At 37.8% G+C, this 24,436-nt stretch overlaps 1 protein-coding gene across 14 annotated transcripts in view; it reads right to left on the minus strand.

The window, feature by feature from the left end:
* The window catches only part of LOC136276833 (neural cell adhesion molecule 1-like), a 46,622-nt gene that overhangs the window by 17,451 nt on the left and 4,735 nt on the right, over positions 1-24,436 (minus strand). For 2 of the 14 annotated variants that reach the window (XM_066168414.1, XM_066168427.1), the window contains exons 4-13: positions 23,589-23,843; positions 20,387-20,659; positions 19,138-19,386; positions 12,075-12,341; positions 11,486-11,779; positions 9,827-10,138; positions 4,733-4,919; positions 4,484-4,571; positions 3,743-4,032; positions 2,647-3,358 (exon numbers count right to left, since the gene is read on the minus strand). In XM_066168414.1, coding sequence (XP_066024511.1) covers positions 4,870-4,919; positions 9,827-10,138; positions 11,486-11,779; positions 12,075-12,341; positions 19,138-19,386; positions 20,387-20,659; positions 23,589-23,843 — 1,700 coding nt within the window. In that variant the 3' untranslated portion in view covers positions 2,647-3,358; positions 3,743-4,032; positions 4,484-4,571; positions 4,733-4,869. Of the gene's footprint in view, positions 1-2,646; positions 3,359-3,742; positions 4,044-4,483; positions 4,572-4,726; positions 4,920-5,071; positions 5,184-5,442; positions 7,023-9,826; positions 10,139-11,485; positions 11,780-12,074; positions 12,342-19,137; positions 19,387-20,386; positions 20,660-23,588; positions 23,844-24,436 lie in introns of those variants that run through there. The other 12 variants (XM_066168423.1, XM_066168421.1, XM_066168424.1 and 9 more) reach the window with 11 other exon arrangements.

Here is a 24,436-nt window from a genome sequence, read left to right on the forward strand (position 1 = left end):
CTTTCTTGTTTATCAACCGTGGATTCTTTTCCAAGGATTACTGCATATAATCGAGGTAGTGTTCCCCTGATCTAACCTCTGTGGCGATGCTTGAGAGTACCCCTATTCCTGGGGCCGGAAACGGAAGTCAAACGGATCACAAGCGAAATAATAACGCAATCCAGACGCGCAAACCCAGTCAGTACTTAGCAAGAAATGCGAGAAAATCAAATTGCATCAATTTTCTAGAGAGCAATTTTCCTGATTCCCTCTATCTTGATGAATTGATATCAGCTTCCTCGTGTATCTGCTTACCATGTCATCTAAAAACATCTCTGATACTTTTACCTCTATGCCCGATGTAAAATCAGCCGAGAAGCTGCTACACGAACACGAGGTGGACCAGTCCCTAAATGCCCTTGTACAACCTCTTTCACAGCCAGAGCTGAACAGTTTTATTACAATGAATGGCTGAAAAGTACACTGACCAGAACTCCGCTTTTAGGCTCGGCTAGATCTATATATTATAAACTCAATATAAGAGAGTTTGCACCAATATTTCCTCCACATTGTTTGACAGCGATAACTCGTTCATTGCGTAACGGCATTCCCGATTTTAAGAGAAAAAAAAATTAGTTATTCCATGATATAATCGATCATGATGAGATAAAGGCACAATAAGCTTTATTTTCGTCCATCTGGTGGGACAAATTTAAGATTTTAACTCAGTTGTTGACCCCATAATACCTTCACTTCAATGATATTGGTCCCCAGATCAAATTTTTATAATTGGGTTTTTTCCACTCTTAAGTTAAAAAAATTATCCAAGTTTAATTTTTCGAAAGAGAAAATCCAAAATATTAAAAAGTGGGCGAGGTAGCGCTAAAAGACTGTTTTACGATGCTTGCACCAGGAGTAATGGGCTCTTGCTAGTACCAAATAATAAAGGCGTAATGATTCGGGGGTGTCTGGGCCGGCAGAGTTTTGACCTTCTTCTAGGACTTTCGCTCAGGATCTCGATCTGCATATTTCGTTTACATCGCGTATTGCACTGCCCAAAAGAGGTGAATTTGTCACATTTCCCGAAACTTTGAAGAGGCCTGGGCAAAAGAAATGGAAGGGAGAAAAGTTTGTTAAGGCGAAAAAGTGTTATCTTACTCTTTGCTTTTCCTGACAAAATTTTTGGTCCTCGTTAAACCCATTCCTTTCCTCCGGTGAAGTCACGAGATGACCTTTCCCGCGAATCTCAATGGACCTCTTTGTTACGAGACATGCCAAGGAGTCCAGCATATTCGCATCGACACAAGCCTATATAAAGCAAAGAAAACTATAAATTTCTTTAGAGGCCGAAACTCGAGGTTTGTTTTCACGCGAGTTACCTCTAATTAAAATAAATTAAGAGGGTAAGTAGTTTGGGCGGGCTTTGGCGGACATAGGGTTTTTTTTTAATAACTCAACAACAAAAAAATGAGCAACTATTTATTAACAATGACTCTCTTTGAATTCAACACCGTATGCGATCCAACCGTCTGAATCTATCTCATCCCACTGGCAAGTCGTGAATTGAAAATGGAAATATATTGGACAGAATATGCATGCAAGGCAAGGTAAGAAGGCATTTATATACGCCATATGTCGCTCTTACAATATAATATAGGTAGAACTCAAACTGGAAATTCTGATAAGCAATTTCCGATTTTCGCTATCATGTTTAGTTCAAAGGAGCCGGTCTCTTTACGCAGCTGTCAGATCCTCATCATACCGATCAGAGATCAGGAACGTCTCAGAAGACGACGACCACGAGTGAGATACGTTTTCGAAAATGATGTGAAACTGCTAAAGAGACTATTCGAAACACAGACCCACTCGCGTGCCAACAACGACATGAAATAGGAGGCTGATGACCTGTTCCAATCTAAGAATAACTCAACAGAGATTTAAATTTTGTTATTGTATAATGACGCCGCTGGTAAACCCAATCCAAGAATGGTTTGTGATACGATGTTAAAAACAAAGGCAATCAAAATAAAACATTGGATAGCTAGGGAAACATTCTCGATTGTAAGATACAGAACGTAAAAAGAGTATAAGAAACCATAGCAGATACTGAATTTGACATAATAAATTACCTGTGATTTTCAAGCTGGGAATCCAAGGGGATGAGAGAAAAATGAGTCAGTAAAGGAGTGATGAATAAATGCAGATATACATGTCAAGTGACTACATCGTGAGGCAAACGATTAGACAGTTTATTTTTGCTTACCACCACAATGAGCAATAACCTCTTTAACGAGATGCAGATATATAGATAAAATGCTACACTCTTTGGGAAATAGAAGAACATTACAACCTCATGATGAGCAACATAAGAAAAAAATCTTTAAGGGTTATACCTGTTCAATGTGATATAACACATATCTTGTGTTTGACTTTTTGGTATTTTTAAAAAGCTTGACAAAAAGTCACTTTTGCCTTCAACAACTGAAACATTGGCAGCATTGGCTAGAGACAAATTTCCTCCAAAATGCTCGGTGGATATTTCCTGAAAAGCGAGGAGCTCCTTGCCCCCTTTCCCAACTCTTCCTCGGTCGTCGAAGGATCATTTGTCCCGTATAGTTATTAAGTGCAACTGAGAAAACGAGAATACTGACCAGACGGTACACCGTGTTTGTCATTGACTTCATGAAATTTATTGACTACATCTGTTGTTCTGTAGTAACTGTGAAACATAAATGTCTCTTAAATATAGAAGAAGCCATTTTAATAAATTCAGCTGTATTACTTTCTTTTCAGGTGAGGCTGCCTGGCTCAGGTCAGTCCTCAGAGATAAATTACGATCTACAAACCTAATCAAGATAAACACACATGGGATTGCTAGCTATTATTTCAGCCGTTCCTTGCGAGGCATCATCATGCAGACAGATTCGTTTCAGAAATTTTCAGACCTTACATTAAAAGCCACTTTCATAATTTTTTTTGGAAAAGAACTTAAGACCAATTTGATCGAGTGTCAGCACCAACATCGAGTTACATTACTTGTAAAAAGAAGAAACAGGCAAAGAACAATTTTAAAGACAAAACTTCCACTAAGTCTTCAAAACAAGATCTTTCAAGTGATTTTTGGAAGACGCTCTTTTTAACCATTAGTAACATTTCATTTCTTCGTTTCGACTTTCTTGCGAACAGTTATAAGAATTAGCTTAACCGCTAAATAAACACTGGCGTCTCCGACCCAGTGACCATTTTAGGCTGACATGTTGATTGCGAGGTGTTCAAACAGTTGACCCTCAAAAGCCTGAGTACGTTTACCCAACTATTCTACTAGATCTTCAACTCTTGCGTCCAAATTCTTGTGCCACATTTTCATGCTAATCAGCCTCTGCAGAGGAAAAATAGATTTTAACAGAAGTGGTAAGACTATTTTGCCTCCTTTACGCTAAGAGCAGCCACCGAATGCGCTATCAGCGTGCAGGGCCAAATACACACGGATTTAGTGTATTTATCAAAGGGTTAACAATTCCTTAATCGAATCCAAGTTTTACTTTCATCCGATCGCGTTATCAAATAAGATTAAAGGGCTATTGCTGAAATATACTGATACCCTTATCAGTGAAAAATTACATCAAAAACAATCCCGAGAGAGATTTTTGTTAACAATGCTGGTCGTGGAACCTTGGTGATATAACAGAAAAGAGGACATCTGAATGAGATAACGTTGATTTAAAGGAAATTGGTAACTTGCCACGTCCATCACAAGTCTTACCTCGAGCAGGGTTCCCATGTCTTCAAGCCCTTTTCAATTCAGTGAATGTTTGTCTCGCATCCGGGTCATCTTGCCAGCATCTAATCATTATCTGGTAGCTAATATCGATCTACACATATAATGAGCACTATCATGACAGCGAGATGCATATAATGTTTCTTTCAAAGAGCATAAAAAAGGAAAGAGAGGGACAAGTGCCAAATCCATGTGCTGTGTTTTAGGCATTCGGAATCCCTGCTGAAGCAAGTTTGCAATTTTCCTGTCATCAAAACGTGGATTCGTTGAACCACCTGAAAAAGAACTAATGTGCATCTTAGTGCAACAGGATATAAACCTCAACTCAGTACCTTCTTCATCTGCAACAGAATGCAAATTCTTTTCTCCACCCGAATGGATTCCTTTCATCAATTCTAAAACATGAGTTTGAAGAATAGTACAAGAAACGTACTCCAGCCTAAAGTAAACCACTATCATAGTCTGATCAAATTTCATCAGGTGTTAACTATGGTGAAAATCTCGTCAAAGACAACTCCATAATTCCAGCTGACAAAGCAAAAATAGGTTATGGTAGCGGGCCCATAGAATCAATTACCAATTTGTTAAAATGTAGCAATATATGAAATAAAAATCAATATCTTCTTTGGAAAAGCTTCAAAATTACAACTTGGCCATGCAATTGTTATTAACTGTAAAATAATTAATAATCTACTGTCACCAAAAGAAATGAAAAATGTCACTTACACGCCAGTGTTTGTGGTACAGGTACCGTACAACAACGCTTCCTAAGCTTCCTCTTTACAGAGGGATGGTCCAGCCCTTTATTAGGAAGCTAAACAGGATGTAAACGTTTTCATTAGGCAGTAAATCAGACATATTTTTGATGGCGGTAGATTTCAAAGTAATGATACGCCATCTTTCATCGCAAAAGATCAGAAGAGGAAGACTTTTTTTTTAAATCTTAGCCACTGGCAATAATCGGATTACCTTTACCTATCTTTCATAGATATTCTCTTGCTGGACGTCTCTAGCCATTCCAAAGTCTGTCACTTTGCATGTTTCTTTTCACGTACCGCGAGGTCTCGGTGGATGATCGAACGGAAAGCTGAGACAAAACACGGCTGACTCATTCAAATGAAACATATTCCATAGATACCAGAAGTGACTCTGCGAAGTGCACCTAAAGTGTGAAGCAAATAATCCAATCACTTACGAGAGACTTTAAGTCCCCAAAAAAACGAGCCAAAATAAAAGAATATTTGTAATAAAATCAGCCTCATACGCTTTATGTCGCAAAGTTCAATGAGACCCATACAACCTAATTGAGCATACCGATTCCACAACATATCCCAGAAGTCTGATGACGTGAGGGTATGGTTTCAGCTGCTTCATTGTCTCAAGTTCTTTCATCAAACCTCCGATTTGTCCGATTCTGCAGCATTGACTGGGAAGTTAAAAGCAATGAGCAACGTTAGCAATGGGCAAAATGGCAACGTAACGATGAAAAATCAAGTGGCTGAGAAAAACTTCAAATAATACTCCGTTCTATTGCTTAGGGGTAGGATTGGGGTTTAGGTTTAAGGTTAAGGATGGTTTTCAGTTAGACCTACAGTGAACCCTTTAATTTAATCGGAATGATCAAAACAGAACAAAACGGTTGTTATTTCATCCTTAACGTCCGAAAATCATAAAATAGATCTTACTTTTTTGGATCTTTATAGCTACTGTAATCGTCCCAGGCCTCCCTCGAAGTCCCACTACAGTTCCCTTGATAACTTGGCGGAAAGCAACACTACTAATAACGCTTTCTTATGGTCACGTGATCACTAAAAGCTTCCCAGGAGCATGTGAATGGACGTAGAGGCACCTACTCAGCACCTGGGACTGCATTTTGCGCTTTAATAAGATCTCTGTTGGCGTCCCTGAGATCCTTGTACTCTGCAAGAACCTGGGTGAGTCTGCTTGAACCAGGCTGGCTTGGTTCGACATCTCTTAATACCACTTTATTCAATTAACTTGAGATGCCTGTTTAAGTATAAATACATAGTAAACTGGAAAAAGTAAGATTTTGTACTTAATTTCATCGCCATAAACGCGTGCTGACGTATGAACTGGGGTAGGTACTGTAAATTGACGAAGAACGTTTATGTTGTTGTTCCAACATACCATAGGTCGGGGTAGACTCTTACCTTCTCTTTCGTTTAGCACCCGATTATAAAAATAACCTGACCAAAAGCGTCATTTCCAACGATTTATTCTATCTTCACGTATTCCAAGGCAGAAACAAATGTTTTCATCAATACTCTAAGCAGATTATCATGCTTTTTTCATTTGAGTCGTTACTTTTTGACGAAAACCATTCGGCGGTAAGTAATGAGAAGTGTAACTTGAAAGCAAATTTTTCTGGTAGCAGCAGGGGTTGTATTTACTGATGTTTTTGGTTGCGCAGAAGGGTTATGATGTTACTTACTTTCATATGAACTGGCAGGCATATAGATGGGGCTCCGGCAGTTATTCCTCCAATATCAGGTCATCTTCACTGAGACTGAATTCTCCATGCGTCCCATCTTTTGTCAGTTATTATCGGTTTTTGCATAATATCGTCATTTTTTGGTATTTCGCAGATCAACCAGTATGTACTCCCACTTTGAGCTTTGACAAACAGTTGATCTTCTCACCACTAGCAAATATCACGATATTTTGCACAACCTTGTTCAGTTATCTGTTAGTCATTTATCTCATCCGCATTTCAGAGATGAGATAGAATGTAATTTCACGTAACTTTTGACCAAAGTCAAAAATAAATACGTGGCAATTTAAAATACTGCTTTGCTATGCAGTTGTTATAGACGTTAACAAGAATCAGCAAAGTTCTTCCATATCTGGCTTTACCTTTGACCCACGTCAAAAGTAATGTCACACACTTTCCACATTTAAAATCGCCCATGACTAGCATAGAATACAGAGTCAAAAGCGTAAAATTTTTGATATCGTTCAAGATGCTACTCAAAAATTGATATCAAATCTGAACAACATATTTGACCTTACCTTTGACAAGGATCAAATATGCAGGAGATCTAAATTTTCCGCGTACATGTAATATTAATAATTGGGGATCGAGCATATTGGGCTAGAAATAAAAGCTTGGGGAAGTGGACACCTTTTGAATAATCAAAGAACGATTTCGCATGTAGTTACCCTCAAATGTAGTGATATTTGATAGAGGTTGTAAGGTGCTCTCAACAAGCGTTCCACGTACCTTTTTCTTTGTCTATCCCGGATCCTGAAAAAAGGAAAGCAAAATAGTAATAAAATAAAGATTGAGAAACATGATGGAAACAAAAATTTATGGGGAACAAGGTTACCAGGCTGGACAATAACAACGTTGACCAGCACTGACCTTCAACTTTGGCCAGCTTGATTAGAGACGTTTTCCCTCTCACTAAATCGATTTTGTTTCGTTTGGTTAAAATTAATTATCTCATTTCGTATACATGCTGTACAATGGAAGGGAGCTTTATTAGATAGAAAACGGGGATTCTGGCGCATTTTTGAAAACAACCTTGATTTTAAAGGCAACTCATGAATTTAACCTTGAATTATTCACAAGTGAATAATACTCACACCCTCTTCACAACTCACGAGTGAGATCTGAAGAGGGTGTGAATATTATAATCTCAAATGACCCTCTCGAACGATTCTCCTGAACGATTCTCTTGAATGATCCTCTTGTCACGTAATCGGGTGTTGATGGTTTGGGAGACGATTTTTCAAATATCATCGTTGTATCTTCTCGCAAAAAAAATTATGCTGTGCCTAGATTTATTCTTCTGTCAAAACAGTGTCATTGAGAGCAGTCCTTCACGAAAACGATCTCGAACTATTTTTGTGTAATATCCCCATACGAATTCCGCATCTGTTGAAAGAGTTGCTGAAAAGTTGATAAGTTTTTCACCATTGAACAAGAAAGAAAAAGCACTGACGCTTGAATCTTTTTCAATTTCTTTCAACCAAATACAAATGATAATTCTCCATCTCTCAGGAACTGTTGGGTATTTTTTTATCTTCTCTTTTTTGTCTCTCTGTTTTTGCTCCACCAATCGCTAACTGATCTTTTTCTCTAGGCAGAGAAATTGACGAGATTCCATTTCCAATCAGAGTATCTCACTTGACTGAGACCTAAGACCTAAGATCGCTTCATGATCTTCAGAGAAGAAGTTTGTGTCACGCTTTATGGCTTCACCGAAGAAAACCAGCCAGTGAAAAGATTGACAACCTCTCTGTTCGCAGCGTGAGACAGCGCGATCATACATCATTAATGAATGAGTTGCCAGTAATAAGATCCTTGTGTTTGCGCAAAGATTTCTGAGATCGCCATGGGACAAACATTGCAACTCGCCAGAAGGAAATATATGGCGAAAGGTTGTTTCGACGACCAAAAAAAAAATGGAGAGAGATAAACGCTTCTTCCCCGAAGTTTTATCACAAATGATTAATAATGATGTTGATGCGTGGGAAGTGAAATTTTTTATTAGAATCCCCACGAAATATGTCATAAAATATACCGATAAACTTCTCTCCTTACGCAAGATCTATTGTGAAATCGTCATCGCGTAATGGTCTCGACATATTACATGATTAGCTATAAATCGCCAGGAAATAACGCATTTAAGACTTTTCGGTTGTATTTATGTATGTACTGCCTCATTAAAGGAGAGAATTCGTTCCTCTCTGAAAGGATGAAATAAGCGATGAAAATCAAGTAGAAATCCCTAGGTCAAGTGGTAGATTGTTGGAGAAAAACCCAAAGGTTTTTTAGCTGCAACTTGTGTCCTCGAACTCTTTGGAGGATCTTATCAGCAATAGCAAGATAACGGGAGCTCCGGCCGAAACTGTGAACATCAATTCAGTTGTGCATCGTTCCTTAGCGACCTATTTATACCTAATAATCGTCACAGAATAAAGGTTTCATTTTTTAGCCGATTACGCTGGTTCATTTTCACTGATCACAAAAAAGAAGTTATGTAAGTGTTTAATCACTTTAATGTACCACGATAATATTTAATGCTGAAGCACACCATTTCAATCTCCAGCTGCCTCGAGGTAGCTGTTTTAGCGCTCTTTTGTATTACCAAGCCGAGAAAAAAGCTAGAAGTAGACTTTACAGATGTCAAAAAAAAAACTTAAAAGGCTTTGTTGAGTTAATTCTTGGTGATATGTGGCTAACATTTCTGAATTTCGAAGTAAACCTTGCGCATGGAGAAAATTCAATCTGTAGATTTTACTGCATAGTTCATGGTTGTTCAAACAAAAACTTACGCTTCCCTTGTGTCAACATCACCCAAATCTATTTCTGATAAAAAAAAGCGGCGAAAAGCGATAACCTCTCTCCAAAATCGTTTTTTTTAACGTCCGAACAAACTTCCGCCATACATTTCCTTCTAGCCAGTTGCAATGTTTGCCCCGTGGCGATCCCAGAAATCTTTGCGCAAACACAAGGATCCGATTACTGGCAACTCATTTATTAGCCAAAAGTGAATTTGCCGACAATGGGTCACTTCTGAGTTCTCGCGGTTCAATAAACTGGTGTCGAAATTATGGCGCGAAGAGGAGGTTACGTGCGAAGTTGCTCTCATCGGTATGAAGAATAAAGTGCCTTGGTGATGAAAATGAGAGAAAAGTTCTCGGAATTCAGTGTGGGAGAGTGAACATTTTTCTGTGGGAGAGAGGCATCAACTAAGTGATGGTGGCAAAGGAAAGAAAAAAGCAGTTAATTTAAGTGTGAGAAGATAAAGTGTTGCAGAGGTCTCTTTCCAGATTCAGATTAGCATGCGTCAGTAAACTACTTAAAACTGTGTGTGCCAGCCGATGACTAAGATCTCGGTTAATGGATATGCTATATCCTTGTAGTAGGCACAAAAATATCAACTGCGATGCAAGTGAAATTTTCCTCATTGATTCAGGTTTTTATAAGCGAAGAATTCACCCGTAAAAACCTCGATGGTGATGACACGGAGAGTGCTAGAGAACTTAATAAAGAAAAGGACAAACCGTTGAAAGAGGAAAATGAGATTCATTTGAACATACTTCCTTCTGTCTTGACTTGCTGGATATTTGCTTTCTCTTGTTTTAGGCTCTCACCAAGCTCATTAGTTGCAGTAATGGCAAACTGATACACCTTTCCTCTCTCCAACGGTATTTTCAATTCTCTCACAGAAACATCTCTGGTTTTCCTTATTACTGTCCACTGTCCCACTTTTCCATCAGTCACTACTCTTTGGTACACTGTATACATGGTGATAACTTTTCGATTACTTTCTGGCTCCTTCCACTTTAGGGTAATTGTATCGTTTGTTGTTTCACCTGGCAGTTTGTCTATTTCGACCACATCAGGGGCTCCTAGATTGATGTCAACAACATGAACAGCATCAAATTTCTAATAATTATTCAACATCTTGTCAGAAACCTGGTCACAACCATTATCAGTGATTAAATAATCTGTAACTTGGTCGAGGATCTTTTAGGGGATACTTTTTAAACGAAAGTGTATAGCAAGCAAAATTAAGTTAAGTATTGAGAAGAATTCAAAATAATTTGAAAGGACAAAAAGTGATAATGAAAAGCCTGAAATGATGGTTGGTTGTAGCCTAAAACAAATAATGCATTTACAAAGTGAAGCGGAATGATACAATGACCTCTACTGGCATTTAATTGCTACTTACATATGATCAAATGAAGGACGATGCAAAGATGACGTTGCAATTCGCCACTCATTGGTGTCACGTAATTACGGAAAGGAACTAACTATTTTCTGTTTTTTAAAGTTTGACATCGCGCATGACTTGGTACATTCACCGTCAAAAGGGACAGTTGGTTTAAGAAAATAAATGACTTTTAAAAACACCTTTCGACAGTTCTTCTGTCATCTTCAGTTCTACTTAATACAAATTACAAAGTTGAATTTACAGTGTATGAAAAAATGCTGATTGGACAAAACAAACGATAGAAACAGAACAATATATGGAATTACAAGGTAAGTTTCAAATTAACAAGACAAAGTTGATGATTAAGTGTAGCTTGCCCTCTCTGAATGTGAATAACTTCTTTGATTTTAAGTTGGATAGTTTTGGAAGCGTGATCTAAGATGCTAAAACACTCATCAGAATATAGAGCACGACATTGTTGAGAATTTTGTAAATGTCTGAAAATGTGAGAGGTTCTATCACAGACCAAGTGCTCACGCACACGTGTGGATAAATGCCGAGAGGTTTAGCCGACATAACAAACATTACAACTTGAAAACCACACACGTACGGAGCCCACGAGGGATAGGGTCTTTCACAACAAACATATTACCTATTTAAAAAGATTAAAAAGCCAATTTTATATCTATGTTATCACAATAACGCTCGGCAAAGTGGCGAGACCTTTTTTGCGTTACAACAGAAAAAGGGCCAATGTAAGGTAATTTGAAATAAAAAGTCGGCGTGGTGTCTGAAACGGAAACCGTTAAGTTTTTTTTCATCTCACCTACATTCATCTGTGGTTTATTTATTATTAGGCTTCTTCAAACGTGGGTACCTCTCAAATAACCATTAGAAAGGAAAAGAAACTGGCCACTAAGGAGGGGACAAACACTTATAATGCGGCGAGCATATAAAATTGTTAAAACTGGGAAAAATCTAAGTTAGCAAAAAAATAATTGGTGTAAAGTGCTCAGTCACGACATCACTTGTGATTCCTCACCTTCGAATATAGTCCTAATTCTCCTTACAGTGGGATCTCCCTCGAATACAAAATTTCTGGAAAACAGTTTCACCGTGTAGTTGGTATTTGTCGCCAAACCACGAAACGAATAACTTGTTGTCCCAGAATCGGTGATATTATCCTTTTCTATCTCAGTTTCACCCTTTTGTAAGATCAGTCGGTATCCTGTAATTGGACTTCCTCCATCATCAGCTGGTGCAGTCCATCTTATTGTTATAACAGTTGCTTGAATGACTGATTCTGATGATTTGATGGATGCTTTCCCTGGTTTCTCTACATTGTGCCATAAAAAAGGGATCATTTTGAGCAAAAAAAAAAAAGCAAGGAGAATTTTTTTGGTGATTACCTCAAAGCGAGTTTCGTCACCATACTTAAGATGGACGCAAGTACTTGTATTACTACACTAATACTCGCATGGGAGGATGTCGTCAATCTACCTGATGTTCGACGTTTTTTTGTAACGTGTTTTTAATACACCAGAAACAGTGGTAATGAGTAAAAGCAAAATAAAATGCTGAAGTTATATGTAGTTTTTCTTTTACCAAATACACTGATCTTTGTTACTTACTTATCTGATTTATCTTTATTAACTCCTCATCAGATGGAGTAAGTCCGTTGGCAGCAATGCACTTGTAATGACCAAAATCTTGATCACTTATGAGTGGCACTTGTACTTTGTTTTCTCTGGCTCTGACTCTGTTTATTTCACTTCCTTCAGGATTGTACCAAGAGAGTGTTGGTGTAGGAACACCATCAGAAAGACACTTCAAAGTCACTGTCTGGCCAGTCCAAGACTTCTTAGATGACGTGGTTATATTTTGAATTGTGGGCGGGTCTAAGAATAAATGAAAATGCAATAAGCAATTGAACAAGTAATTGGTGATACTTCAAACAAATCAAAACATTAACGAGCTTTATCATTCCAGTACTGTGTCATTGACAGCAAAATATGCCACAGTATTACACTTTACAACAAGGCAAAAATACGTAGCAACATATTGGTCGGACTGGACGATCCAAACTTTGATTTTTTTTTTTGTTTTTTAAATTTGACTTTTAAAGAAGCGAACTTTTAAGCAGGAAAGAACACAAAGAACACTTTAATAGTTCAGTCCTAGCTGTTTTCGTCTTTGAAGTACACCTTATGCGATTGCTACGGATTAGGCCGTAAGATGTAATTCACATACTAAACTTAAAATACTAAAAACTGAAAATAATAGTGGAATAAAAAATCCCTTATTCGATGGTTTAACATATAATGGGAGCAAAAATTTTGCTCATTGCTCGTATTTTTTCTCGCCTCTTCAGGGCTAGGAAAAATTACTTTGCAACTAGCTAAAATAAAGTGTATTTTTTTCTCAGAGGGCACTGTAACGAGTCCTGCAATCTAGTGGGTACTTAGCGCGGTCCGTATTTCCTTATCTCTATCCACTGACACGGCAACACTTTCGTAAGTCGCAGAGTAATCCGTTCCTTTGTTGGCATTCTTTATAAATAAATTTCGTTTTGCCGGCTGGACAAAGACGTAGGTCACGGCCTCAAGCTGGTAAATAACTTTTTAATATATTAAAGTTCACATGGCAACCAGGTGGAGAATCAGACATAGTTTGATGCTACTCTGGTTTGCAGATTTAATGAATGTAACTGAAGAAGTTACAATTCATAGACCCAACGTTTCGACACTCCTGTCTAGTGCCTTCATCAGGGGTGATCTAAACGCTGCAACAAGAGGTCCTTAAGAGATCCTCAAGAGGTCCTTAAGTACGGAGTGCTAAAGGATACAAACTCATGGTCCGTACTGGTTTTTCTTTTCTTAAGCTACGAATAGATGAATGTCACAGTTCCATACTGGGTGTGGGTTATTCTCTCGTTCACTCAGTGAACTTTCTGCTTTGATTAACAGCTCCGAAACTTCCTGGGTCGAGGAGTTCTGCAGTTCGAAAGAACTGCAGAAGTTTACCAAACAGAGAGAGAAACACGACAGAAAACTCCGTCACTTGCTCAGTAAGAGGTCTCCTGTTAATTCAGGCTCATCTCTGAAAGATAAATGGGTCATGAACCTTTCCTCCAAGGAGATATCCCCGCTGGAACGGGGTGGTTTAGAGAAGAGTCTGAAGTTTGCTATTGCTCCTCGCAAAATACCGACTGCCGAAATTGTCGCCGCTGTTGAGGAGAGTATCTCTCAACTCAACGACGATCGTAGGCATTTGGTAAGAGCAGAAGTAAGTAGCATACTCAGGCGTGCTAAACCTCCTCCCAAAAACATTCAAAAGGATTTTTTCAATGCGCTTATAGCTCTAAAAAAGGTCCGAACAGGCTCGTATTGTCTGCTGGCAAGGGTAATTGTGTTGTGGTTATGGACAAACAGCAATATCACGACAAAGCTTTGTCTCTGCTTAATAACAAGAGTACGTATGCTGTCTTAAACTCTGATCCTACCAGTAAAACTCAAAGAAAGTTAAACAAAATGTTGCTTGATTTGAAAAAAGCTGGTAGAATTAGTGACTCTACGTACAAAATGTTATACATTAGTGACGGCTTATGTCCACGTTTTTATGGCTTACCTAAAATTCATAAACCGGGAATTCCTTTGAGACCCATTGTCTCTTTTGTTAATTCTCCGACTTAGGCAATTTCTGGTTATCTTGCGAGAATTTTGTCGCCTGTTGTTGGGAATACTGATTACACTGTCAAAAATTCCCGCGAATTTGCGGATTTCATAAGAGATAAAACTCTTAACGCTTGTGAAGAATTAGTATCTTTCGACGATATTTCGCTCTTCACCAAAATCCCAGTTGATCTTGCCGTTAAGGTTGCGGAGGAAAGACTCAGAGAGGATGCTTCCCTGGGACAAAGAACTTCTTTGCCTGCGGAGGATATTATTCATCTGCTGTCTTTTTGCCTCAAAACCACGCAATTTACATATAACGGCACCTACTATCAACAATTTTTTGGTACAGCGATGGGTTCGCCCGTCTCGGCTGTCACTGCTAACATGGTAATGGAAGACGTGAAACAAAGGGCCTTAGCCACTTCACTGGTTAAACCCTTTTTCTGGAAACGATATGTCGATGATGTTATTTCTGCGGTATCCGGAAATGAAGCGGAGCGCCTCTTGTCGCATTTGAATTCAGTAGAGCCGTCGATCCAATTCACCGTTAAGCGCGAAAGGGATAGACATTTGCCCTTTCTTGATTTAAATGTGTCCAGAGGGGTTCAGGGTAATTTAGAGACAAGTGTCTACCGTAAACCTACCCACACCGACAAATACCTCGCTTTCGATTCTCACCACCCTATTTGCCATAAAAAAGTCTGCAGCCAAAACTTTACTTAGGAGGGCTGACTGTCTACCATCTTCACTCGATTCGAAGGCTGAGGAGAAATATGTTTCCAATGTCCTAAAGGCAAATGGCTATACAAAAACTTTTCTCCGTAACTGCCAAAAACCAGGTACAAATAGTAACGCTCTTGATGAAAGGGAACCAGCGACTGGTTTTGCTGTTATTCCTTACATACAGGGTGTTACGGAACCCATCAAGAGAATTTTGAATAGCCACAACGTTAAAGTTGCTCAAAAACCCTTTCAGACTTTGGGCCATATTTTCGCCAAACCTAAGGATCCTGTCACGAAAGAACAACGAACCGACGCCATTTATTCTATTCCTTGCAATGACTGTGACAACGAATACATCGGACAGACCGAACGTCGGTTTGGTACACGGTTAAAAGAGCACCAAAAAGCGGTTTTTCTTTGCAAAAAGGAAAATTCAGCTTTATCGGAGCATACATGCCTAACCAACCATACAATTGGGTGGGATAATTCTAAAATTATCACCACTAATCGGCGTTACCACCAGCACCCTTGTTTGGAGGCTTGGCATATAACTCCGCCCACGCTCCTTTAAATCGTGACAATGGTGGTTTGCTTCCTGACGCCTATTTACACCTCGTCAGAAAAAAGGCCGCTAATTAGTGATCATATAAAAGGACCTCTTGTTGCAGCGTTTAGATCCCCCCTGATGAAGGCACTAGACAGGAGTGTCGAAACGTTGGGGTCTATGAATTGTAACTTCTTCAGTTACATTCATTAAATCTGCAAACCAGAGTAGCATCAAACTATGTCTAACTTTTTGATGCTCTCTTTTCTCTCTCTCTCTCTGCTTTAAATGCCAGCAAAATAATAATTTAAAAGATAATTTTTGGTAGAAAAATTATTAAATGGATCGACTCGCGGCCTAAAAATCGGCGTAAAAATCGTTTGTAATTAATTTCAAGCCTTCACAAAATATAACTCAGAAAGTTAAAACGCGAGGTATTTTTTTATAATTGAACTAATCAATGGGACTTTCGCTAATTCAATAGGGAAGCGTAGCCTATACTTAGAAAAACATAGGCATGCTACGCATGCAAGAGTTTTTTTGGGTGGGTGGATTAATTAAAACATTTTAAGTGATGTCTACATTTTTTACGAAAGGAAAGAATATTAACGCGAAAAAGAACGAAAACGTCGAATTAACACACACACACACACAGGCATTTTGTGATCGATTGTGTGTGTTGTGCGAATAACTGTAACTAAAAATAAACAGTATCGATGCCACGGATACCTGTTAGTACAAAATGTAGACTGCAGACTGCAAAATACAAAGTACAGACCGGATACAAAATATAGACTAGGTAAAAAATGTAGACTGCAGAGTGGGCACAAAAGGCAGACTGAGAATTTAAAGTGTTTTTTCGTCTGGTTTGTGATAACATGTCATCTTACAACTTACCGAGCGTCACGCAATCGCTTTTCCACGATCAGCTTTCACGATTATTGGCACTATTGTGGAATAATTGTGGAATATTACTGGCCCGTTTCTTGATCAAAATCGTTCTTAATATAATTTTAAGCCTTCATATAGTTTTCTCACTTTGCACGCGGGTCTGTTGGTGTGATGCCTGTACAGATTTTACCAAATTAATAAAAGTAGAAGTAGATGTGAACCTTCCAGCCGTTCATTGCCTAAACAATATGTCAGACTGTTTTAATTCTCCAAATTATTTCGATTGGAATGTTTAATTCAGTCGTGGTGTAAAGGCAAAAGAAATTAACTTTCGGATTACTTCTTTATGGAATCTGGACAAGCATTTTTGCCCAGAAAGTTTTCAAATAGTAGCGAGCGGCGTAAGCAAGCTTCTATCATTTGCTCTTCAGTTAACTATAGCAAGGTTTACTTGTTATTCATATAGTAGTCTGACGCAGTAACTTGATTTTGACTATATCGTCATGTGAGGACCCGTCAAACTTCTAAGAAATTATGAACCGCTAAAGGGTGATGCAAACAAACTCGCGGGTTTCATAGATTTAGTTCTACTGTATAAAGAGTGAGCTGCATTCTTTGGACATGGTAATTTTTTTCATCGATATATTTTTATGCTTTCTACTCGATTCGTTCAAAATACAGGAAATGCTTTTTTTCTCACTGAAAATGGGACCTCTTCCGAAATAAAATAAAGCAGAAATATATTGCATCCTTCAAGTAGTATATTATTTTGATAGTTTCTGCCATTTCGTTGTGGTCGTTTCGGTCGTTTCAGTATGGTCGTTGGGTTCGTTTCGTTTTTGTCGTTTCGGTGATTTCGCTTGCTTAGTTTCGTTTTGTTCGTTTCGTTTGTTCCATTTCAGTCATTTCGTTTCGCTGTTTCGGGATTTAGTACATGTCAACTTAAAGGATGTAATGTCGTTTGCGTAAAATTTCCTACGGCCGTCTATTGCACCCAGTTTACATGGGCAAACAATTGCATGTCTAATTCCTATTGTAGCTTTATTCAGAAGCCTAAACATGAAGGTAACATACTTCTGCTTTATTTTACTGTAATGTTTTTCTTTTCATGTAAAATTTAACATTTAATTTTACCCCTAAACTGCTTGCAAATAATTAAATTTATGTTTTAATTCATGCGTGAGAAGATAAGACTGAAGTGTCGCAGAATTTACTCTCCAGAAATTGAAGTCAGGTGAGCAGGTGTCAGTGATTTCGTATGATTCTCTCTCGAGTCTGCGATTTTTTATTGCTTTGGCCTTTGCGTGCCGGTCAATGATTAAAATCTCAGTCAAAAGATGGGTCATATTTTCGCATTTTTTTAAATTCCATCTTTAAGTTTTTTTGGCATTTATTGTTTGAAAATTCATAAATGACGTGGCTTTTTTAATCTTTTAAAGAGATATTACTCATTTATTATTAAGAGGTTAATTTTATTTAAATAATTTTGAAACTTTATTCTACACAAGAACACTTGACTGGCTTAATGCTTGACATGCTTCACTCATACATGTCAGTTGTGTACATCTATTATTATAGAGGTGTATTTAAAAATTATGTTTGGTACAGCTATTGTACTCGGTGGATCTTAGTAGCCGACTAAGCTACCGAAAGCCCTGAACTTCAAATTTTGTGTACACGAAGCTTCCTCCTAAGTGGAAGAATAGCATATTGTTTACCAGGCAATTGCACTTACTGCAGTGATATATTCAAGCAATACTCTGCATGTATAAAACTGAATACTGGGGAGGCTAATTTCATCCAATGCCTTTCGTGTTTTTGATCAAATTAAATTTAATCAGTTGTAGAATTTGCCTACAATGTGGCAAATTGCCAGTGTGGTCTTCAAGACATCTGAGAATAAGCAGTGATTCTTCTCAGATGTCAGCTTGTAAAAGATAGACACTAAGAAAAGCTGGCCATAGGAAAAAGTACACACCATCAAAAAATCATAAGATTTGAGAGAATTGGTTATGTGATTGGGTTGTGATAATTAGACTAGTAGTGGCTGAGGTTGAGGAAAATTTCAATTTTGAAAGGGTTTTTTTCTTGAATATTGACTTTGGGTATGTTGTTTTTTTGGGGTATGTTTGGGTGAAATTTATACATCTATGCATATTAATACACCTGTTTTCTAAAACGTTGCAGTTTTGAGAATATGCACAGTTTTTCTCTTCATATAAAAGAGCTGATGCATGATGCATGTATATTTCACATCAAAAGAAAACTACTTTTTCTTTAGAGTGCGAAAGTGAAACAAGGACTTGACAAGGACTTATTCTGCTGATCCTTTGTCCTCATAATTTATTCTGTCATCACTTTTTTATTGGAACAAAAAGTGCAATTATTTCTTAGAATTTTTTTTCAATTGCAACATTTTGAAAATAGGTGCATTTATGTACAGTCAAACCTGTATTGAGTGGTCATCCTCAGGAGATGGGGTTCCAAAGAATAAGAGTAATATTAAAAACAATAAAAAATGCCATTTTATGTCACAATTGATCACTTTATGCACAAAAACTTGTTAAAAATACTATTAAAATTAAATTTGGGAGAGAAACATGGATTACATTTTACTCAAAAAATAATTTTTCGTTTTAATTGAGTGTTTCCTTTTTATGTGACCGTTCATTACAAGTGGAAGACAATACCAACAGGCTGTTGTCACTCAATCAAAGGTGACCAAGACCACTTAATAGAGGTGACCACAAAAAGAAGTTAAAATTACAATGATTATATAAGGAGAAAAAATTGGGGACTTTGGCAACTGACCAACAAATACAGGGTGGCAGCTCTTTATGACATACTGAAATGAAGACTTACATTGCACAGTGACATAAGCTCTTACTGTCTTTTCCTGTCTCCACCCATTGCCTGCGATGCAAACATATTCTCCTGCATCGTTCCTGTTACTGCTGGTGATGTTCAACTGTTTGGTGCGGGACAAATTAATCCCAGATTTTTCCCATCTTATCTGAGGTTCAGGAAAACCCGAGGCATCACAACTCAAAAACAGAGGAATTGACATGTTAACTGTTATATTCTGTGGCACTTCTGTAAACTGGACAGGAACTAGGTAAGAAGAGAGACACAACAAATTTTCACACCATAACATTAGAGAGTGACTTGGTTCAAAACCATCTAGCGATTACGCTGTAGAAATAATATTATAAATTGAAGCAAATACCTAAAAAAAAAAATATAAAAAAGTGGAAACAAACTTTCACTATGTCAGCTAATCGGAATTTGCATCAGTTTTAAAATACTCTAATAACAAGAATAAGTTTACAGTTTTTGGTGGACACAGGATAATTGCTTTGGAATCACGGTTTGTCTTTTTTTTTTACATAATGAGACCTAAGGTTAATCTCAAACTTTTACCTAAATTCCAGGTATTCTGCTACACAGTAAAAATAAAATGTAAAACCTTATATAGGCTCCCAAAAAAGCTGTACAAACTTACAGACTTCTTGTGTCTGACAACAGTCTAAGGTAACAAACCAAATTTTGCCTGGCGAGCACTGCCATGGAGTGTCATTTCCCCAAATCAGTGAACATTTCATTCCTATTATACTCTTGTGAATCATTATTTGGCTTGTTTCATTATCATTAGACACAAGTTCATCATAAGTACACATATGGTTTTATCATTAGGCACCTGTTCATCATTATTAGGCACCGGTTCATCATTATTAGGCACATGTCCAACATTATTAGGCACAAGTCCATCGTTATGACACACCACTTCATTATCATCAAGCACAAGTTTTACTATTAGGCACCCATTTATTATTAGGTATTGCCTAAATTTTTTAGGTCGTGCATCCTTCATCAGCACTTTTCCTAAGTACCTTAGGGAGGAGCATTGTGTGGCAAGCTGAGTAATCCTTGCAAGGGAGACACCTCTTCAGCTGGAGACACGTCAATCTCAATACCAGGGTCTCTATTCTTCCCTGTTAGGGGTTGTAATGATTCAACGTGTGGAAAGTTTCATTACTGGTAAAAAACGTTTCTCCTGTTTTGGATTATAATTCCAAATTACTCAAAAATGCTCAAAGATGTTTCTACCCACCATTTATGTCAAGTCTCACAGTGGCTTCTGCTCCATCTCCAGCGTCATTTTGTGGGACACATTTGTACTCGCCATAGTCCTGAGATCGATTGACCTTATTCAGAGTATACTCACTGTTGTTGTTCCCACCAAGGAGGCGGCCATTGAAATAGAACTTGTAAATTGACACTTCTGGCACAGCAGCCATAACTATGCACGTGAATGTAACTGTGTCCCCTTCAGTGACGGTATTTTGTGAAGCATTGGTAATGAGCCTTGCACCTTCGGGTTTGTCTAAAAATATAAATCAAATTAAATATTAACATCTGTTTATTTCATGGCTCATACATTCCCACTGATCATAAATCATAACCCCTCGTAAAAGTTTAGAGGGTATATGATAATGCGACAAGGAAGGGTTAATCTTGTGTGAGGGTTAATCTAGTATCAATCAGTTGAGTGCCTTGGTCAGAAAATATAACGCTTTTGTAATGGAAAATTGCAGCAAGTCATCCACCAATGGTAAGGATGCTGACTAAAAGCAAAATACTTTAACTCACATATTGTATGCTGAAAAACAATGGCATTACTGCAGCAAGAAAAATAGCACAAACTGTAGTGTTTCCAGGAGAGCTATCATAAATCCTCTGGTAACTAAACTAAGCAATTTGTGAAGGCCAACTCTACTTGTTATCAGACATAAAAACGTTGTCATTCATGCAGAATATCTGATGAAAATCCTTAATTTTGAGCCAGAGGATGAGTGCAACGGTGCCCTAGAGGCTGCATGTGGGAGGATCTCATCTCTTAAAACAGTGAAAACCCATTTTGAATCTAAGGCATTCCTTATTCTGCTCAATTGATACAAGGATGATGTATTTGTCTAGGAACTTTCTGAGGAACAGAGCTTCCCTTAATCAATCAAAGTAAATCCGGCAGAAAACTGTAGAGGCCATATTCCAGAAAGCTTAAGTCAAACTAAGGAATGAAACTGCGCGAAAAACTGCAAATCAATGCAAAACTCTTAACTTTAAATTTCAACACGACGGAAGAAAAGTGTGACTTTATTGACCACGTGAAAACAGACGTGGGCAAACACGCATTTTCATAGCCGGTGTTCATTATGGGTGAACTCATTGAGACAAATTTTAAAAAAGAGCAAGAACTATTTCTATGAGCTTAGGAACATCTTAAAGCTCAATAGCCACTCAAACAAATTCTATGGATCTCTATATGAGAAACAGCTCGTGCAGGATTTTATCCAACTAAATTCAACGTGTTTCGCCATCCGGTCGATTTTCCCTTTTTTTGTACGCTTTACTGAATTTGTTGGACACTTTAGTCACACGTGCTTCTCAAATATTTGCTCGAATTCTCCTTCCTTCTTTAATCCAAAATTTTATTTTGTTAAACGCATCGTGGTATAATCAAAACACGATGAGCACAGTTCACACAAGCGTTTGGAACCTTCTGTGCCGAGAGATTTTAATATCTTGTTTCGTGCTCATTACATGACATGAAGATCGTGCATGTCGCGCAGAGAATTGTTTTGTCTTTCCCAGGCTTTTCATAGCAAACTTTCGTTCACTAATGAAAATTCGAAGAAATATTGCTCTTTGTTTCGGCGAAATTACGCATGGTGTAAGTGAGAATCTTCCCACGAGCTTTCGCACGAGAGTTCGATGAAATTTCATGCGAACAATTGACGAAATTCAGTGACTTTCGTTTCCATTACTTTTGCACAACACTGTGCTTGTACTTGTATCAAAAATAGTACAAGTCATATCCAACGATGAAGTGTCAACAAGCAGATTACTGTCTTGGCAAACAGTTTCACCGGTCTCTAAAACTGTTTGCATACTGTTATAAATTCCAAGTATTCATAACAATATGTTTTATCAATAGATATTTCTCTGCAATAATCAAGAGGCGGTAAGGGAAATTACCGTTTAAACTCAATTTCATTTTTTGAATATGGTATGTTAAAAATATTGTCACAGAACGCCGGCAAAAATAGATTTGTACTTGCACAAGTGAAACCCTAATGCCAAAATGTGATTAGAGAGAGCAACAAACCCTAATACTGCAATCTCGTTGGCTTATAGGTAATATGCCATTTCTGGACATTTACTTCGTTTTTGTTTGTTTTCTTGCTCAGTTGTCATTTTTTTTTTATCTGATGAGAACTGATAGCTTTCCAAATTATAAATAGACCATGAATGCATAAAATCGGCTGAAAGCCACTAAAATTAAATAATAAAATGATGAAGGGGTAAGATGTAGACCCCACTAAACTGGCTTTGTACTGTACTTTCAGTTGCAACGGGTCATGTTTTATATGTGTGGTACAATCCAAGAAAGCTTGTGCGGTGTAATTTCCTTAATAACGAGTGACTTCAAAATCTAGAGATTAGCATACTGTTCATGCTTGCTTTTTACCGGCCTCTGACAAAAGAGGTCGAATGCCTGAGCATCTGCGAACACTGAGACAATTAAGTACCTCTCAAACCAGAAAGTTATGGAAATAAATCACCGCTCCGTAACATTTGTTTTTCCTTTCCCTGTCTTTAAATGAAGAAAAAAGCGAGTCCATCTATTTTGTGTTATTTGGTAGTCGAGGTTTCAGTGTAAGGTGGCAAGGCTTACGAATAATGAAATATATAATGGATTCTAACCGTCAAATAATAAATCTCTTCGAACGCCACACATACAAATATGTGCGCAAATCTTGGGCATGTGGTTTTAGTTTCAGCCCATTTTGACATCTATCAGCTGATCTTAGCTATATCAAAAAAAATTTAATTTATCAGTGGACAATCAGAATTTTGAACAATTCTCAGCTTTCCATTAAGCCCTAACCAGAGCCCTCACACAGAATCAGAATATGCACTAGCCTTGTGTCCTAGTCAAACGGAGTGAATTTTGGGTTGTCACAATTACTCGGAAATGGCTTTGAGCCAATTTTTGAGTTACGTTGTAAACCCAGTTCAACTGAAGCAATGACTTGCTTAGAAAACTTGTCATCCAAAGCAAAATAATGTGAGCAATGATTCCACCTAGATTCAATTGTCCTAACCAATAGTTGGTTAATTGAGGTGAAATTCTGTTTCCATTACACTTTTGACCAGATTCGTCAGTTTTGTGTAACTGACCCCAATAACAGGATTAACATTGTAAATAAAGTAAATTCAGAAATAAAAAATTAAGGTTAAAACATACTTACAGTGGACTACAATTGTTGTGTTAATGGATGGGACTTCCACTGAGTTATTGGCTCGACAAGTATATTGTCCTGCATCCGTTCTGTTTATATTATCGAACTTTAAGAAGGCAGATTTCTTTCCTGAACTTTCCAGTACTCCATTTCTAATCCATGCTACATCCGGCGGTGGTTTCCCCGAAGCTTCACAGGTCATGGTGACGGAGGATCCTTCAATGTAATATTTTCCTCCTAAAGAGAGGTTTATAAGCGGTGCCTCTGAAAGGTAAAAGAGATTATATCATTTCTCATGGCGTAGCAAATATTACTTAACCTGAGTCTTAAAGTTTGACTCAATTTCAATAAAGTAAACAAAAGCATCCAGCAATTGATCCCCAAACTTCACTCAGTACAAGTTAACTTATTGGCACTTGCTACTGAAGAACTTGCTCACAAGCTAAATTGTAAAGCAGAGCCCCAGCCTCGGGAATTAAAGGCTAATTTAGGAAGTCACTCATTGGGCTAAGTACCCTGGCCCCTGGGCCACTCCTATTATTTTTAATAAATTTTTTTGCTGTTGCATAAGCAAGTTGGAATAGAGCCAATCAAGCCACACTTCACTTGGACTTTAGCCTGACAAAGAATCTACAGAAGACATCCTCAACCCAGAGAACTGAAATTTTGATGAAAGACTACGGATTCTTCCAGATAAAAAGAATATCCAGGTGGCATGCTGAATGCTGCTTACCCATTACTTAAAGTAATCATCTTCTTGTACTGATTGTTCTTTTATCAAACATTAAGTAACTCGATCGTTCAGTATGATTGTTCTGCAAAGGGAGTTTGTAGAGGGGAGGGTTTCGAAATTTTCC

Source organism: Pocillopora verrucosa, chromosome 6 (genome assembly GCF_036669915.1).
Source record: "Pocillopora verrucosa isolate sample1 chromosome 6, ASM3666991v2, whole genome shotgun sequence".
NCBI lineage: Eukaryota > Metazoa > Cnidaria > Anthozoa > Scleractinia > Pocilloporidae > Pocillopora > Pocillopora verrucosa.